Source organism: Schistocerca cancellata, chromosome 6, assembly GCF_023864275.1.
Source record: "Schistocerca cancellata isolate TAMUIC-IGC-003103 chromosome 6, iqSchCanc2.1, whole genome shotgun sequence".
Taxonomy (NCBI): domain Eukaryota; kingdom Metazoa; phylum Arthropoda; class Insecta; order Orthoptera; family Acrididae; genus Schistocerca; species Schistocerca cancellata.
In genome coordinates this window covers 484,679,770-484,697,692 of record NC_064631.1, presented here as the reverse complement: position 1 = coordinate 484,697,692, position 17,923 = coordinate 484,679,770, and the positions used below count along the sequence as shown (strand labels likewise).

Genomic DNA, 17,923 nt, shown 5'->3' with positions numbered 1-17,923 from the left:
CAGTCACATAAGCTGAGTGCAGTGGATGTGCCTGCACAATATTTGGTGGAGTAGAGCCTCATATGTGACAGTTCCGGCATCTATAGAGCGATACAGAGTAAGAAGTGTGTCATCCATCCAAAGAAGGTTCCCCAGCAGCATGTCATCATCCGTTTCCATGCGAACAAAAAACTGAAGAGCAAAACCATGGCATTGTAACATCTTGGGTTGTCAGGTGTTCTGCCGGATATCAGCGTCGTACTTGCACGATATTTCGGTCATGTAGCTCGTGACCTTCATCAGGTGCAACCTGAGACTGCTCCTCGAGTGGACCTGGTCCAGGAGTATTAAGATTTGGTTATGAAATCCCTGTCTTATTATATAATCAATCAGAAGCTTTTCAGAGTCGTGAGGTCTTTTTTACATAGGCAGTATTTCTGTTGTTCATACACCTCTAATGGTTTCTAATCATGCCTCCTTGTCCAGCTTTCCATTTCTCGTGTAGCTGTTTCTGCTTTGCCAATCGACACAGTAGAAGTACGAAACGCCTGTACTACCTTCCATTCACCAAAAAGCAGAAGTGTTGCATTGTCAATAGGCATACACAAAAGAAATAAAACTTGTTAGCACTCAAGAGTTATCCTTTGATGAGCTACAGTAAAACACACACACACACACACACACACACACACACACACACACACACACACACACACACACGCGCGTGTGCACATTATTGTCCCTACATGGTGCAGGCTGGACAGACGATACCATTTAGGGGCGTAAGTGTGTGCTTCTGCTTTTTGGTGAGTGGTCTCTAATCCAAAAGTATTTACATTATACAAGAATTGTATGGCATTTGGACTGCTTTTCAAAATGATATCTGCTTTCTCAGCGAGGATAGGTTGAGAAAAGTGGAAAGGAGGATCCGCCTGTTGTGGGGATGAGGGGAGACAACCCATGCATCTTTCATACCTGAGAAAAGAACTAACAGTTTTTAAAAAATAAAAAAAAATAAAAAATAAAAAAAAAAGGATAGTTGTCTACTTTTAGAGTGTCTGTCAGCAGTACTGCAATTTCACCTCCTGAAAATGAGTACTGACTATGTTTATAGAAATATATCTGGATTTTTTTCTTAATTTGATTTACAGTTACAGTTTATTGTGCATTTCAAGTTCGATTACATGTGAAAAAAAGTGTTAAATATAGACATTCAATTTTGATTCCTTGAACTTGTAGAAGGAGTACACTTCAAAGCATGTGTGTGAGACCAGTAGAAATATTGTTACAGCCAAGTAGAAACATACATACAGACATTTTAATTTTCCATCTTGATCCCTGAATGTTGTTAATGCCCATAAATAACAATTTAGCCATGTGTATGTAAAGTAAAGTATGCAATGGCTGTTTCACAAGGTCCTGCAAAAGTGATGCTGGTTGGTTTTTTCATGTCCTGTTGATTTTTCCCTGTACCTTTTCTTGTAAAAACAGTACAGCTATGAAATTTTGATAGTTGATGTTAATATGGGGGCTAAAATTACCTCTGTTTTTTTTCTGTTATCTGTGTTACAAGGTCCATTCAAGTTCTAAGGCCTCCGATTTTTTTTCTCCGGACTGGGAAGAGATAGAAACATGCGCATTGTTTTAAAATGAGGCCGCGTTCGTTGTCAATACGTCCCAGAGATGGCAGCACCGTACGGCAGCCAGCGGTGAGAATGAGAACTGTTTTAAATACTTAAAATTGCGATGTTTTCCTTACTTGAACAGCCTGCAATTATTCGTTTTCTGAATTTGCGTGGTGTGAAACCAATTGAAATTCATCGACAGTTGAAGGAGACATGTGGTGATGGAGTTATGGATGTGTCGAAAGTGCGTTCGTGGGTGCGACAGTTTAATGAAGGCAGAACATCGTGTGACAACAAACCGAAACAACCTCGGGCTCGCACAAGCCGGTCTGACGACATGATCGAGAAAGTGGAGAGAATTGTTTTGGGGGATCGCCGAATGACTGTTGAACAGATCGCCTCCAGAGTTGGCATTTCTGTGGGTTCTGTGCACACAATCCTGCATGATGACCTGAAAGTGCGAAAAGTGTCATCCAGGTGGGTGCCACGAATGCTGACGGACGACCCCATGGCTGCCCGTGTGGCATGTTGCCAAGCAATGTTGACCCGCAACGACAGCATGAATGGGACTTTCTTTTCGTCGGTTGTGACAATGGATGAGACGTGGATGCCATTTTTCAATCCAGAAACAAAGCGCCAGTCAGCTCAATGGAAGCACACAGATTCACCGCCACCAAAAAAATTTCAGGTAACCGCCAGTGCTGAAAAATTGATGGTGTCCATGTTCTGGGACAGCGAGGGCGTAATCCTTACCCATTGCGTTCCAAAGGGCACTACGGTAACAGGTGCATCCTACGAAAATGTTTTGAAGAAGAAATTCCTTCCTGCACTGCAACAAAAACGTCCGGGAAGGGCTGCGCAAGTGCTGTTTCACCAAGACAACACACCCGCACATCGAGCTAACGTTACGCAACAGTTTCTTTGTGATAACAACTTTGAAGTGATTCGTCATGCTTCCTATTCACCTGACCTGGCTCCTAGTGACTTTTGGCTTTTTCCAACAATGAAAGACACTCTCCGAGGCCGCACATTCACCAGCCGTGCTATTGCCTCAGCGATTTTCCAGTGGTCAAAACAGACTCCTAAAGAAGCCTTCGCCGCTGCCATGGAATCATGGCGTCAGCATTGTGAAAAATGTGTAGGCCTGCAGGGCAATTACTTCGTAAAGTAACGCCAGTTTCATCGATTTCGGGTGAGTAGTTAATTAGAAAAAAAAAATCAGAGGCCTTAGAACTTGAATGCACCTCGTACTTTGTAATTTAGTTATCACAGTGATATATTTGTTGCTGATAATTTGCATATTTTGACTAGGCTTGCTGAAAAATATGGTCTGCAGTTAGTAGCCAAGGAAAGGTTTGGTGAATTTTACAGCCGGCATAAACCAGAAGGGAAATCATTACTTCAAAAGATGCAAGCCCTTGAGGTAATCAAAAGTGTACAACTACTTCATAAAATGTTCTTATTTAGTACTTTTACAAACTGATAAAATTATTCATACTGAATGATGGACAGCTTCACCAACTGTGAATAGTGATCAATGCTGACAGGGTATAGGAAATCCATGCATTCTTTTCAATGTGTAGAGAACACACCTTCAGGTATGAGGAACAACTGAGGACATAAATTATCAAAGTGAAGCGGCTGTTAGAAACTGTAGTAATTAAGCTCTTGTGAAGTATTTGTACATTGCAAAGCTAAGTATTATGTAAGAAAATCAGCAGGGAAATTGTACTTCACTGAAAACAAAACAGATACAGTTTATCTCATGTCACTAGTTTATTATGCGCGTTACAACATTGATCTTTATCTTAGAATCATTGTTATCTTTGTGTATCATAGAAATAATAACATTGCTACTTACAATGCAGCCAACAGGAATCTTCAGTTCTTGAATATATGTAATCATATAATTTACAGAAGGAAAGAGCAGCAAGATACTTTTTTTAATTTATAGAAACTTTCAGTGTCTTGCTTTGTCAGATGGGAGCATGTTGAAAAACAGTTGGAGCAGTATACTGTGCCACACTGAACCATAGAGGAGGACATAAAATCGAAATGGAAATCATTTTTCGTATTGTGTTGTTACAAATCTCAATGCAATTGGAACTGATTTTTATTATTAGCAGTAAATACCAATAAGGAGTAAATATTCTGCAAAGTGTGGGTACGAATAACAGTAACATTCATAGGTCTCTGCTAGATGTACAGTAGTCTGTTTTGCTTAGTATCCGTACTTCTATCTATTGCTGAATCGAGCTTAGTTTCATTTCTCTGGAAGATAATTCCATAAGATAAAGCGTATTGAAAGTATGGAAAATAAGTTAGCATTTTATCTCAGTCATCACAGTGGGAGGAGCAACGCATGTTGAGCTGAGCTTCTTAATTAATTTATCTAGGTGTGTTGACAGCAATTGAGGTATCAAAAGTTTAAGAGATGTGACACTTTTTAAATTCTGAAAAAAATTAAAGTCAAAGTTTACAGGTTATAATGGGTTCTGGATAAATGTTTCGTTCTACAACTTTGTTTCTTTTATCACTAAGGTGGTTCAGCTCTTTGCAAAAATGTATCAGTATTCAACCAATAATATTGTTATTTTTGCCACATTTTTGATAAGGTGTTGCACTTACCTCCATTGGCCTCCAAGTAAAGAGTTGAATTGAAAAAGGAAATATTCAGCTCATAAATCTGTTTTAGAAAATTCTTACTATATTATTAAAATAATAATACAAGAACGGAAAGGCAATGCCACAGCAATATATTTTTAAAAATATCTAAAATTTTAGTATATCATAAACAAAAATGGTTATTTTGCTACTTATCAGAAAGTATTTTATTCGTGATCACAGTCCGTAAAATAAATTTGACCAAATTATGCATTAAATTTCAGAGAACCCTCAAAGTACAATATTAATTTCCTTTATTACTTGATGACTGGTTTCGAGCCTAAGTTAATTAACAAATCATGTAGTCCCCCCCCCATGAACCATGGACCTTGCGTTGGTGGGGAGGCTTGCGTGCCTCAGCGATACAGATAGCCGTACCGTAGGTACAACCACAATGGCGGGCTATCTGTTGAGAGACCAGACAAACGTGTGGTTCCTGAAGAGGGGCAGCAGCCTTTTCAGTAGTTGCAAGAGCAACAGTCTGGATGATTGACTGATCTGGCCTTGTAACAATAACCAAAATGGCCTTGCTGTGCTGGTACTAGCGAACGGCTGAAAGCAAGGGGAAACTACTGCCATAATTTTTCCCGAGGGGCACTGCAGCTTTACTGTATGATTAAATGATGATGGCGTCCTCTGGGTAAAATATTCCGAGGTAAAATAGTCCTCCATTCGGATCTCCGGGCGGGGACTACTCAAGAGGATGTCGTTATCAGCAGAAAGACAACTGGCGTTCTACGAATCGGAGCGTGGAATGTCAGATCCCTTAATCGGCAGGTAGGTTAGAAAATTTAAAAAAGGGAAATGGATAGGTTAAAGTTAGATATAGTGGGAATTAGTGAAGTTCGGTGGCAGGAGGAACAAGACATTTGGTCAGGTGAATACAGGGTTATAAATACAAAGTCAAATAGGGGTAATGCAGGAGTAGGTTTAATAATGAATAGGAAAATAGGAATGCGGGTAAGCTACTACAAACAGCATAGTGAACGCATTATTGTGGCCAAGATAGTACGAAGCCCACACCTACTACAGTAGTACAAGTTTATATAACTAGTTCTGCAGATGATGAAGAAATTGAAGAAATGTATGATGAAATAAAAGAAATTATTCAGACAGTGAAGAGAGACGAAAATTTAATAGTCATTGGTGACTGGAATTCGAGTGTAGGAAAAGGGAGAGAAGGAAACATAGTAGGTGAATATGGATTGGGGCTAAGAAATGAAAGAGGAAGCCGCCTGGTAGAATTTTGCACAGAGCACAACTTAATCATAGCTAACACTTGGTTTAAGAATCATGATAGAAGGTTGTATACATGGAAGAACCCTGGAGACACTAAAAGGTATCAGATAGATTATTAATGGTAAGACAGAGATTTAGGAACCAGGTTTTAAATTGTAAGACATTTCCAGGGGCAGATGTGGACTCTGACCACAATCTATTGGTTACGACCTGTAGATTAAAACTGAAGAAACTGCAAAAAGGTGGGAACTTAAGGAGATGGGATCTGGATAAACTGAAAGAACCAGAGGTTGTACAGAGTTTCAGGGAGAGGATAAGGGAACAATTGACAGGAATGGGGGAAAGAAATACAGTAGAAGAAGAATGGGTAGCTTTGAGGGATGAAGTAGTGAAGGCAGCAGAGGATCAAGTAGGTAAAAAGACGAGGGCTAGTAGAATCCTTGGGTAACAGAAGAAATATTGAATTTAATTGATGAAAGAGAAAATATAAAAATTCAGTAAATGAAGCAGGCAAAAAGGAATACAAACGTCTCAAAAATGAGATCGACAGGAAGTGCAGAATGCTAAGCAGGGATGGCTAGAGGACAAATGTAAGGATGTGAGGCGTATCTCACTAGGGCTAAGATAGATACTGCCTACAGGAAAATTAAAGAGACTTTTGGAGATAAGAGAACAACTTGTATGAACATCAAGAGCTCTGATGGAAACCCAGTTCTAAGCAAAGAAGGGAAAGCAGAAAGGTGGAAGGAGTATATAGAGGGTCTATACAAGGGCGATGCACTTGAGGACAATATTATGGAAATGGGAAGAGGATGTAGATGAAGATGAAATGGGAGATACGATACTGCGTGAAGAGTTTGACAGAGCACTGAAAGCCCTGAGTCGAAACAAAGCCCCCGGATTAGACAAACATTCCATTAGAACTACTGACGGCCTTGGGAGAACCAGTCCTGACAAAACTCTACCATCTGGTGAGCAAGATGTATGAAACAGGCGAAATACCCTCAGACTTCAAGAAGAATACTAATAATTCCAGTCCCAAAGAAGCAGGTGTTGACAGATGTGAAAATTATCGAACAATCAGTTTAATAAGCCACAGCTGCAAAATACTAACACGAATTCTTTACAGACGAATGGAAAAACTAGTAGAAGCCGACTTCGGGGAAGATCAGTTTGGATTCCGTAGAAATACTGGAAAACGTGAGGCAATACTGGACCCTACGACTTATCTTAGAAGCTAGATTAAGAAAAGGCAAACCTATGTTTCTAGCAATTGTAGACTTAGAGAAAGGCTTTTGACAATGTTGATTGGAATACTCTCTTTCAAATTCTAAAGGTGGCAGGGGTAAAATACAGGGAGTGAAAGGCTATTTACAATTTGTACAGAAACCAGATGGCAGTTATAAGAGTCGACGAGGGACATGATAGAGAAGCAGTGGTTGGGAAGGGAGTAAGACAGGGTTGTAGCCTCTCCCAGATGTTATTCAATCTGTATATTGAGTAAGCAGTAAAGGAAACAAAAGAAAAATTCGGGGTAGGTATTAAAATCCATGGAGAAGAAAATAAAAACTTTGAGGTTCGCCGATGACATTGTAATTCTGTCAGAGACAGCAAAGGACTTGGAAGAGCATTGAATGGATGGATGGTGTCTTGAAGGGAGGATATAAGATGAACATCAACAAAAACAAAATGAGAATAATGGAATGTAGTCGAATTAAGTCGGGTGATGTTGAGGGTATTAGATTAGGAAATGAGACACTTAAAGTAGTAAAGGAGTTTTGCTATTTGGGGAGCAAAATAACTGATGATGGTCGAAGTAGAGAGGATATAAAATGTAGGCTGGCAATGGCAAGGAAAGCGTTTCTGAAGAAGATAAATTTGTTAACATCGAGTATAGATTTAAGTGTCAGGAAGTCGTTTCTGAAAGTATTTGTATGGAGTGTAGCCATGTATGGAAGTGAAACATGGACGGTAAATAGTTTGGACAAGAAGAGAATAGAAGCTTTCGAAATGTGGTGCTACAGAAGAATGCTGAAGATTAGATGGGTAGATCACATAACTAATGAGGAAGTATTGAATAGGATTGGGGAGAAGAGAAGTTTGTGGCACAACTTGACCAGAAGAAGGGATCGGTTGGTAGGACATGTTCTGAGGCATCAAGGGATCACCAATTTAGTATTGGAGGGCAGCGTGGAGGGTAAAAATCGTAGGGGGAGACCAAGAGATGAATACACTAAGCAGATTCAGAAGGATGTAGGTTGCAGTAGGTACTGGGAGATGAAGAAGCTTGCACAGGATAGAGTAGCATGGAGAGCTGCATCAAACCAGTCTCAGGACTGAAGACCACAACTAGTAAGCTATGCAGTAGCATACATTATGACAGCCACATGAATTTTCATTGTAGTTACCCATATCTTTAGTATAACTACAATGAAAATTAATGAGGCTGCCGTAATGTATGTTACTGTATAGCTTATTGCATGAATTGGTAATGAACTTAGGCTCAAAACTAATCATCAAGTAACAAAGTAAATTAATATAGCAACTTCAATGGTTCACTGCAATTTTATTACATAATTTGGTTAACCAGAATAACTTACTGATGTCGTGCCTTTCATAATTCTGGAAATTAGTGAAAATAAATTTGATCTGGTTCTTCTTCATTACCATTGTCATGCTTTTCTTTCTCTTCTTTTCCTTTTTTCATGTGTCTGCTACATATTTAAGGTCATTGTAAAATTTGTTGTGAATGGGTGGGATGCAATCCATAATCTTTTGAAGATCACTGTATTCTGCTAATTTGGTAGAATTCAAAAGCCAAGGTTGCACAGAAAGTCTTTAAAAAGTAAAGTAAAAGGGTCTTTGTTTTCCAGTTGAAACCTTGTCATCTTTTTTATTCCTGGTACCTTTGATACAAGATACTTGTCTAAAGAGGGACAGCTCTTTGCCAGTGTTCTGGGACAAACACCTTCTTTTGACGTGTTTCTTTGCATTTTCAGTGACAGCAAAATCCTGAGCGCATTCCATAAACAAATGACATGGGGGGGGGGGGGGGGGGGGAACAACACTTATCATCTCACTCAATGTGGGCTTTGGCTACAACATAAGATGAAAACCTAATGATTATAACATTCTTATTGTGTCCTCCTCAGTATGCAATTTCATAGCTGCCTTGCCCCGTGTGACCTTCATGCCACATGAACATTGTGCCAGTAGAACTTTTTAAATCATGGATGCAAAAATTGTATGTCCACAACTGTCTGCAATAAAACGCTTGAGTGCTATAGTTGGGAGAGTCTTATATAAATCAAAACATATAACTGCAGTGGCCTCATAATCTCTAAAATGATCAACAACATTAGCTTTTGTCTGCTTTCCTCAGATGAGTCTCCTTTTGAGTGCATTAACATTTTCACTGCTACCCTTTTATCAGGTTTTCCAGTCTGTCAAAAGACATACATGTATCAGTGTGAGGTGGTTTTCGAACTTGAGGTTAAAATATTTTGCAAATATCTATAAGTTTTCTAATATTTACATTTGAAGAAAGAAACTTCGTGGTTGGATTCCTTGCTCTGGTATAGTGATCATATACTTAGGGAAACTGTTGATGTGTTCTTTTAGTAAATCATTTCTTTTGTTGGTTGGCTCTTTCTTCAATCTCTAATCTTTAGGTGAAACACTGGTTTATGTCTTTGACTTTTTTCAGTAAAACATTGTCAATTCTCTTGTTAGGTTCAGCAAAGTTAAGCAAAACAATTCCCTTCAAACTCTTGCACTACATAGGCTGTACTCTGAACTTAATTTTCTGTCTTTTACTTTGTCTCCTTTTTTAATGCTCTTTGGATCTTTCAGTGTGACTGAAGAATATATAAAAGAAGTTTGTAAATTATGATTGCCCAATTTTCGGTAATCACCAGAAATCTCTTGCTGGTTCATTTGAGGTACTTTTATGGTGCACGTGAATCTACATTCACGAGGATGACTTTTCGCTGTTTTGGCTGCATGAAACTTTCCTTTCCTGGCAGTATGCTCTTTCTAAAGTTTCTATTTACTTGTGCTTTTCTTCCTTCCACAAGTGTTCTCTTTTGAACTTTTCCCTGGAGTCTCTTATCCTGGAAAAGTGATCTATTTTGGATTTGGAAGAATAATTATAGTCTGACACTTACGTTTTCTCATTGATTATCTCTTCACCCGCAATAAAACAAACCAGATAGGCTAAGGTCACTCTTGTTACATTAAGTCACTATTACATTAGGTCCTAATAGCTAGTTTGGTACTTTAGACTAAAAGTTCTTATTGTCATCCAAAACAGTTGGAGCTGCCAACCAAAACCCAATTGTTTTTGTTTAATTCTTTATTCATTCAATACCTCATCACCAGGTACATGTGCTTTATCATTGTAAATGTCTGGATATAACAAAAATCTTAAGTAAAATAGCAAATTTTTGTATTTATTAAATGACATTAAATTTGTATGTCCGCTTAAAAAGACCATTATCACTTACAATCAAAGTACAGGTTACATTTACTGGAAAAATTATTCATTACTTCCATTTTAAACTTCTTGTTACTCATCCCAGTACCTTTTTTTTTTTCTAAAAAACAGCAATAAAAATGCTTTGTGTTCCCTTCTGTTCATTTGTAGTTCAGTGAGCTAAACAGACATGAAACTTTTTTTAAAGTGAATACCACAACATTGACGAAATATCACTACAACACTTCATGAAACAAGTGTTTTGTTAGAAGCCAATGGAATTAAATGGTGTACATATCCCTGTTTGCTTCCAAATGAAGCTTTGCACCTTTTGGCTTCCAAGGATATCATGCATCCCCCTCCCCAACACATCACCTTGCTGCCATTAGATATCAGCACCTGTCAAGCTCTCACTTATATTCCTTGGCCACAACATGTTTATGTACTTTAACTATAGTTTCTATGCCTAACTCACATTTTTAAAAAAGTGCGCTTATCCCACGTTGGCTACTCAGTACCTCAAATGTTACAGATGGTGTTTTATTTAGTGAACCACCGTTAATCTTTCTTTTCTGAAATCAGGAGGTAATCTTTATTTGAAATGAAATGACAGCAGTTTCACCAAAAGATTTAAGGGGTGTACTGTCCAAATTGAAAGTAACGTTTATTTCTTGAAAATTGCATAATATGAGTCTTTAAGATTAAAACTTTCTCTACTGAGAGTAGTGAATGAGGGTTGCCCAGAAAGCAATGCACAGTTAGTTCCCCCCCCCCCCCCCCCCTCCCCCCTCAACCAAAAACAATGCTACAAATGCAGAACATTACGTACTTGTTATTTGAAGTCTCCTTAGTGAGCACCCCAAGTTTCCATCACTTCAGTCAGATAGCGTAGCTGCAGGACAGTTTCAAAATGGCGTATGTAGGTGATGTACATTACAAGCAACGTGCCGTCATTGACTTTCTCACTGCAGAGAACAGCCCTTATCTAGCCCCCTTGGACTTTCACTTGTTTGGGCCATTAAAGGATGCCATTTGTGGAAGACATTTTGAGGATGATGAGGTGGTGGTTCACACAGTGAAGTACTGACTCCACCACCAGAACAAGGATTGACACAGACAGGACATACATGCCCTTGTTTTGCACTGGAGGAAGGCCGTAGAATGGGACGGAGATTATGTAGAAAAATAGGGTGTGTAGATAAAACACCATTATTTCGTATGTGTAATTCTCATTATGTTCAACAAAGAATTGTTGAAGAAATTGAAAATTGATTCATATAGGTTATGAATATAAGTAAACCAACTACAGGATCTTGTGGTACTCAGTATTTATGCTCCGCCATTTGACTTTATTTTTATTCCTGTAGTGTAACTTATCAGTGTGATGCATAACTTAAAATGTGTCTAAGGAAACCGTGCTATCCGTTGGTATAATGAATGAAAAACCCTGCCTAGATCGCTTCCTTATAATAACAATATTAATAATAATAATAATAATTGTTGTTGTTGTTGTTGTTGTTGTTGTTGTTGTTATTTTAATGTAATACATTTCAGTACAAGATAAAAGTAAAAATATAAATTTAGTAACCAACCTTCCATCAGGGGCTCAGCATTAATTGGCTTGGCAAGCCCAGGGTTCCTGAACTGGGGACTGGTAAGCACTGCCAGTCTTCTGTCACTATAAGCTCTGAGCATGCTTCAGTGGCTACCGTGTGGCGGTGGAATGTTGTGCCACAGGCAACGGATCATGAGGATGGTAAAAACCTCTTTTTTAAAAAAAAAAAAAAAACTCAATCTTAAGGTGTGCTGCGCGCCAAGATGCCTGGCTGTTGAGGTGGAATAGTCATTCGCGGTCAGCCTCTGTGGAACCTGCCGCACCTCAGTTATATAAGGTTTACCTAGGCGTGTGGGGCTCGTGTCTCGATGGACTTTCATTTCCCTAGCTACTTGTGGTACTGGTATGGAACCTTTGAAGTTCTCTCTGCCTTCTCCCAGTGGAAAGGTTGGATTGCTGGTAGGTAAAAACACCCACTCAAACAAGGGGATTTGTGTAGCCAGTCCTCCTGATTCTGGACTTATTCAGAGTGGTGGTGTTTATAGTAACAGAACACATACTGCTGGTTAGAACACGTTTTTCATCTTCAAGTGGAAAGAGGGTAGTTCTGAAAAGATTTTGCCTTTCTCCTTTCTATATCCAAAAGGGCTTAGAGAAAATCTGTGGTTCTTTAAAGTTGGTGAAGCACTTGTGAAATGGAGCATCATTAGTGGAAACTTCTAATTCCCAGTAAGCAGTTAACCTCCAAAAAGCAAAATGTCTTAGGGAGTAAGCAATAGAGACAGAACTGCACAACATGTTGAACTACAGAAAATGTGTTGTGACTTCTAGTCATCTCTTTGACATTCCCAAAGAAGAATTGAAAAATGAGTGTGCCCAAGAAGGCATTTTTGATGTACAAAATATAATGAAAAGGGTGTATGGCGATCTAGTGAAATCGGACCCTCAAGGCACATTTCCTTCACCTCAGTGTGTGACCTTGTTTCCCGAAGCCAATGTGCTGTTCTAAGTGCCAGTACTTCGGGCACACTGCTGTCAGATAAGGGAGAAGCCACTGGGGCATATGTGGGAAGGCTGTTCATGAAGGAGTCAGTTGCTCATCTGCTGTGTAGTGTGTCAACTGCTATGGTGATCACCCTGCCTGGAGTAGGGACTGCAGTGTCTTCCTTGAAGAAACAAAGAAACAGGAAATAAAACCAACAAAACATATATTGTATGGAGAAACCAAAAAGATCTATAAGGCCGTGCAGCCCCTGACATTTGCTACCTCCTTTGCATCTGTTCTTAAACAGCCAGTCCCTCATACTGATGCTGCTATACAAATGGAAGTTGCCATTGTCAGCACTAGTATCTGCATCTGCCAATGCACTTGTTCTGCTGCAGTTATTTTGATGTTGCAGCTATTTTGAAGCCCATACCTTCATCCAGGACTTCCGACAAGGCTGTGGTTGCTGCTGTTGGGGAGCTCCCTGCTCAGACTGGGGCATGCATCTTGCACCAGAGCTGAGCCTCTTCATACGGTGGCTCCTCTCCTAGGCTGAAAGACAGGGTCAAAGTGAAACCCCCTTGATAAATGGCTCATGTCCTCCAGTGGAATGTTAATGTGTTGAGGACACATAGGAGGAACTGAAGCTCCTAGCACAGTGTGCTTTTGTATGCAGGAAACACATTTTAAAGCGTCTGATGCCCCTGTCCTATGGGGCTATACAATCTATTGCAAGGATGACCTGTCTGGGGAAAGAGCCAAGGGAGATGATGTGCTGTATTTGTAAATAAAGTGCACACCTCCTCTGCTCTTCCCTTGGCTACTGACCCGCAAGCAGTTGCAGTTGAAATTCACACGTGTCAGAGAATCACAGTTGGCTCACTTTGTTTACCTCCTTCTGATGCATTAGACTGTGAGACTAATCTTGTGGAACAACTCCCCTGCCTGTTTCTCCTCTTGGGAGACTTCAGTGCTCATCATTTCTTGTGGGGCTCGGTCTCCACTTGCCCTAGGGGTCGGGTTTGGGAGGGCTTCATGACATTCCAAAAGCTGTGCATCCTAAACACTGGTACTCCCACTCATTTCTGTGCTGCTATCGGTTTATTCTAAGCCATCAAACTCTCTGTGTGCCCATTAACCTACTGGATGGAGGATTGCTTCAACAGAACCCACCAAAGTGGATGGTCAGCAGGGTTAACTGGATGCAGTTTAGAGAGCTGGCTGTGTTTAACAGCATCCAGAAATCGGTGGACCACATCACATGAGTGATCCATAATGTTGCTGACTTATCCATCCCAGAGTCCTCAGATCATCTTAGGAGATGACCTGTATCTTGGTGGACAGATGAGTGCAGTTCAGCAATCTGGGACAGGCATGCAGCTCTATGACGATTTAAATACTGACTGACAGCAGACAATCTCATCCTTCAGTCTCAAGACCCAAGGCTTGATGCATAATTAAGGAGAACAAGAAAAGGTCATGGCAAGCTTTCCTGGACTCTAAACCATTCCACTTGGTTTACGAAAATATGGAAGCCATCTGAAGGATTTCCAGTAAACACAGTTGTCTACCAATAACAGCAGTACTGAAAGGGGTTTCTCCAAACAATGTCGGTGATATTACTCAAATGCTGGCAGAGCATTTTGCAAAAACTACTGCCAATGCAAGCCAGGATCCAGCATTTCATCGCTACCATGCGACAGTAGAGGGGGCCAAGTTGGACTTCAAATCCAACAGTTCTGAGTCCTGGGAGCTGGAATTGGCACTATCAGAGGATCTTGATACTGCATCTGGTCATGACCAAGTCTGGTACAGCATGCTGTGACATTTGCCAGTGACGTCAAAGGAAATCCCTCTCGAATGTTTTAATCTTATATTGCAAACAGGCAACTTCCCAACTCATGATACTTCTCAAACCAGGGAAAGACCGCACGTCTCCCAGAAGTTACAAGAGTATTACCTTGACAAGCTGTATAGGAAAGGCCTTGGAGCGCATGGTTAACCATCATCTGGTCTGGTTGTTAGAGACCAGGCAACTCCTTGGCCATTCTGAGTGTGGATTCCGGAGATTTTGGTCCACTGTCAACAACCTGACCCTGCTACAGGTGGCTATTTAGCAGTCTGTCCTATGTAAACATCACTGTATGGGCATCTTCTTTGATATCAGTAAGACATATAACACTACTTGCAGGCACAGTATTCTCAAGCAACTGCATTAATGGAGCGTTTGTGGTCACCTCCTCATCTCCTTAAAGTATTTCCTGTCTCAGCAGTTGATTAAGACTCGATTTGGTGACACGCTGTCAGGTCAATTTGAGCAGGAGAATGGTGTTGCTCAGGGCAATGTTGTAAGTGTTACCCTCTTTGCCAAAGCCATAAATGGCATCGTGTCTATGGTAAAGAATTCTGTACAGCACTCCCTTTTTGTGCAGTGTTGCAACAGCGAGCTGTTTGTTGCAGCTTGCATTTCAGAAGTTAGAGGAGTGGGCTGCAAAGATGGGATTTCAGTTTTCTGCAGATAAGTTGTGTGTTTGTGTGTGTGTGTGTGTGTGTGTGTGTGTGTGTTCATTCATTCATTCATTCATTTTAATTGTCCTCGCCATATATTTAATTTACCTGACTTGTGTATGAGGCACACTATCCTATATTTTAGAGACTTGTTTGAGGTTTCTGAGTCTCATTTTTGACTCCAAATTGTCGTGGTTGCCACACCTGAGGGATCTGAAAGCCAGCCACATGGTTTCTTGCTGTGGCGAGAGAACCATCCAGCATGTGGTGCTTGTGGCATTTTCTGAAACATTTTGACATAGCAGATAAGGTAGTCAAGAATATCCAGGATGCCCTCCTCCAACTATGACGACTGGGGAAGGAGGTGTCTTTGTGGTGGTTTCCAGGGCACATGGGACTGGCAGGGAACGAAAGGGTGGATATCGTGCAAAGGAGGGGTGTCCTCAGGTATTTCAGTGTGCCATCCCTTACGTGCAATAACCTTGCTGTTGAGCTAAAGTGCCTTGCGTCGGTGGGAGGAAGAGCGGCTGGAAATGACAGACAATAAGCTTCATCTAGTAAAGCCATAATGTGGCTGTGGCATACCTCCTTCCAGTGATGTCGATGGGACGAGGTCCTCTGTACTTGTCTTCGCATAGGCCACAGCCCTATGACACGTGGTTTCTTGCTGCGGCAAGAGGACCCTCCAGTATGTGGTGCTTGTGGCATGCCAATCACTGTGAGCCACATTTTATTGGATTGTGTTGTATTGTCCAACCAGCAGGCCGCGTTGGATTTGCGGACGGACCTGCCCTCTCTTTTAAGTAAGTGTTAACAGGGTATGTGGCTCACCCATATTCCTTGTAAGTAGTCAGCCAGTGACATTTGCCTGTGCCTTTCTTTTACCTCCATTGTTGTTTTATTTGTGTTTTAATCACATACAGCTACTTTCACTCTTTCTCAGTTGTTTTAGAACATGTAAGAGAGAGTGATGGTGTGATTGATTAGAGTGCATGAGTGTATGAGTGTAAGGGCTCTGATGAAATTGCCATTGAGCCCCCACAAACTCCAAACATAATCATGAGCAGGTGCCAACCTCACTGTAAATTATACATTATACATTTTCATGTGTGTTTATAAATTTCCTAAGACAGAAAGTGTGAAATAAACACACACATCTCAATTCATTGTTTAACTCCTCCATCTGTTAATACACCATTATCAGTAATTTTTATAGTGTTACACGTAGGTAATAGTTACACTGTCTTGCCACGTTCTTCCTTTTTCTCAACTATGATGTGCTAGTCAGATCGAAATTGGTCATCATTAATAAAAAAAAATAATGACCCAGTTGGTGTTTTTCATTTATTATACCATGCTAGATGCAATTCAATTAAAATTCATTGCCAAAAATTATGGACCTATTATCTAGAAACACACTAACAGGTTGCATATATTCAATAACAGTACTTTCTCTATAACGCTATATTAAGACAAGTCATAGTTTAACACTGTTATGAGAAATTTTAAGACGTTAATGACCGATTTACTTCAGACTTTTACATAATTTTCTCATAAATGTTCTGATAGATGTAGTCTACACTTTTTAAATACAATGCTGGCAAAAAAATTGCGACACCAAGGAGGAGTTGTACAGTTTAAGCAAAAGTTGTTAGGTATGTTTCTACATGTGAAAGATAATGTCTATTTAAATTTCATACCTTTTGCATAAGAGTAGTTGCAGTAGCACCACTATGGGGATGCAAATCAGCTTTACTTTAATACTCGCTGTAATAGTTGTGAGCATTAGTTACCTTTGAGATCTGATGTGGCAAGCTGATGTTGGTCAAGAATGTCTAGAAGGTGACAAAGACGCCATTATCAGCACCTCACTGAGTTTCAGCGATGTCATGTAATAGGACTACAAGAAGCTGGCTGTTCCTTCTGCGATACTGAAGAAAGACTTGGCAGTAATGTAGACACTGTACACAATTGCTGGCAGCAGTGGTCACGAGAATGTCCAGTTGCAAGAAGACAGGGTTCCTGGCAGCCAGGTGGCTCTACTGAGAGGGGAGACCATGTTCGACATGTGGATCTGCCTATCATACTGCATCCTCAGCAGCAATTTTAGCACCAGTTGGCACCACACATGACAAACTGTTACAAATCGGTTACTTCAAGGACTGCTCTGAACCAGATGCCCTGTTGCGTGCATTCCACTGATCCTAAAGCACCGCCATTTGCGACTTCTGTGATGTCAAGAGAAAGTTCAGTGGAGGGTGGGGTGGAGATCTGTTGTGTTTTCTGATGAGAGCTGGTTCTGCATTGGTGCCAATAATGGCTATGTGTTGTTTAGGAGGCCAGTTCAGGGCCTGCAACCAACCTGTCTGTGTGCTAGACACGCTGGACCTGCACCTGGAGTTATGGTCTGGGGTGCAATTGCATATGACGGCAGGAGTGATCCATGGATATCCCATGCACCCAAACTGCAGATTTTAACATCATTCTGATGGTTCAGTCTCTTGTGCTGCCATTTGTGAATGGCATTCCAGGGGTGTTTTGCAACAGGATAGCACTCACCCTCGCGCTGTTGTTGTAACTCAATGATGTCCCAACATGTCTCCAATCAAGCACAAGGGACATAATTGGATGAGAACTTCAGAGTCATCCATAAACAGCTTTAACTGTCCCTGTATTGACCGACCAAGTGTAGCAGGGATGGAACTTAATTCTCACAAACTGACATCTGGCACCTGTACAAAATATTGCATGCACATTTGCGTGCTTATATTCAACATTCTTGCAATTGCACTGATCATTAAGATACCAGCATTTCACATTTACAACAGTTTATCTCGCACTCACTGTAAACTAATCTTGCAATATTAATCACTTATGTATGATACCTAGACAAA

At 40.4% G+C, this 17,923-nt stretch overlaps 1 protein-coding gene across 1 annotated transcript in view; it reads left to right on the top strand.

Annotated features, from left to right (window-relative positions):
• The window catches only part of LOC126190993 (mRNA cap guanine-N7 methyltransferase), a 137,986-nt gene that overhangs the window by 64,559 nt on the left and 55,504 nt on the right, over positions 1 to 17,923 (top strand). The window contains exon 6 of the mRNA XM_049931670.1: positions 2,916 to 3,027. Within this exon, the coding sequence (XP_049787627.1) occupies positions 2,916 to 3,027 (112 nt within the window). The remainder of the gene's footprint in view (positions 1 to 2,915; positions 3,028 to 17,923) is intronic.